This window comes from Myotis davidii, unplaced genomic scaffold (genome assembly GCF_000327345.1).
Source record: "Myotis davidii unplaced genomic scaffold, ASM32734v1 scaffold59, whole genome shotgun sequence".
NCBI classification, from domain to species: Eukaryota; Metazoa; Chordata; class Mammalia; order Chiroptera; family Vespertilionidae; genus Myotis; species Myotis davidii.
In genome coordinates this window covers 3,250,511-3,251,637 of record NW_006293001.1, presented here as the reverse complement: position 1 = coordinate 3,251,637, position 1,127 = coordinate 3,250,511, and the positions used below count along the sequence as shown (strand labels likewise).

Below are 1,127 nucleotides of genomic sequence, written 5' to 3'. Positions count from 1 at the left end.
AGGTGATTTTTTTTGCATGATGTAGCAGAGGATATACAAAGCAAGCAATCGGGAAAGACAACCTGGAAGAGGCCAAGTGCAGAATAGAAATCCTTAATTTTAACGATGACTTGACCTCCAATGATATTTATATACACTTTCCCCTCCCCCACAAAAAGTCACTTACCTGCCCCTTCCTCCACTCCAGTAAAGGTTATGGGTATACGGTTTGCATTAGATAATTGTCATAAAGAAAATGTCATTCTTTTTCATCATCCTCTATTTTCATAATGTAGGTATTTTTCTTCCCTCTCATCTGCATGCCTGTATTACACGATCCTGAAGTGTGTGAGCTCTAAACCATGTGCTATTGAGTCTTGCATGTGGTTTTGAGAGCTTGACTTTGCATGAACTTCTTGTTTGTATACAGTGTCTACATTTCTCATCTTGTGACTGAAAAGTGAGTAAAAAAATCAAAGTGCAAGGTAACTGAAAACTCAGCAAATGGAAGATACTTGCTAATTGAGCAGGCTGTGCAAAACCAAGTTGATTAGAGAAAAACAATTGTACTCTTAGACTATTGAGGTAGAAAAATATCTAAGTAGATTTTTTTTACCTCCAAAAACACTGTTAAAATCTCTGTGTCTTGTCAGTTAATTGTTTACTAAGTGTAATATAATAATTTAAAGTTATATAAATGTGTGTATTGTGATACATAAAAGTACATCAAACTGTTGTATCTTTCACCAGCATTCCATCTTATTTCATTTAAGTATAACCTTAAATATAATTTCTCATGAAACATTTCAGGTCATTTTTTCTCTTCAGCCAAATGCGGTTCAAGATGTCCGGTCATACTGCAGAAATTGACCTAAAGTTATTTTTCATAACCCAAAATATTTGATTCCTTAATAGATCACAAAACATAGGAACGAATTAACCTAAAATGTGCAGCCACATTCCTTATTTCCTGCATCTTTTGTTTATTTTGTGAAACAGCAATTGCCAGAATGTTCCAGGACCAAAAGCATGCCAGTTGAACCAAATGGTTCAGAGTGCAAAAGGAAGAGGGTCAGGATAGTGAAACTGGTGAAAGGAAGGTGTTCTTTTGCATCTGATGTCAGGCTTAGGAATAGTATAAATTATCT

The 1,127-nt window shown here is 35.0% G+C and overlaps 1 protein-coding gene across 1 annotated transcript in view; it reads left to right on the top strand.

The window, feature by feature from the left end:
* KCNH7 (potassium voltage-gated channel subfamily H member 7) overlaps positions 1-1,127 on the top strand; it is a 400,430-nt gene that overhangs the window by 354,959 nt on the left and 44,344 nt on the right. The window contains exon 10 of the mRNA XM_006766560.2: positions 979-1,079. Within this exon, the coding sequence (XP_006766623.1) occupies positions 979-1,079 (101 nt within the window). The remainder of the gene's footprint in view (positions 1-978; positions 1,080-1,127) is intronic.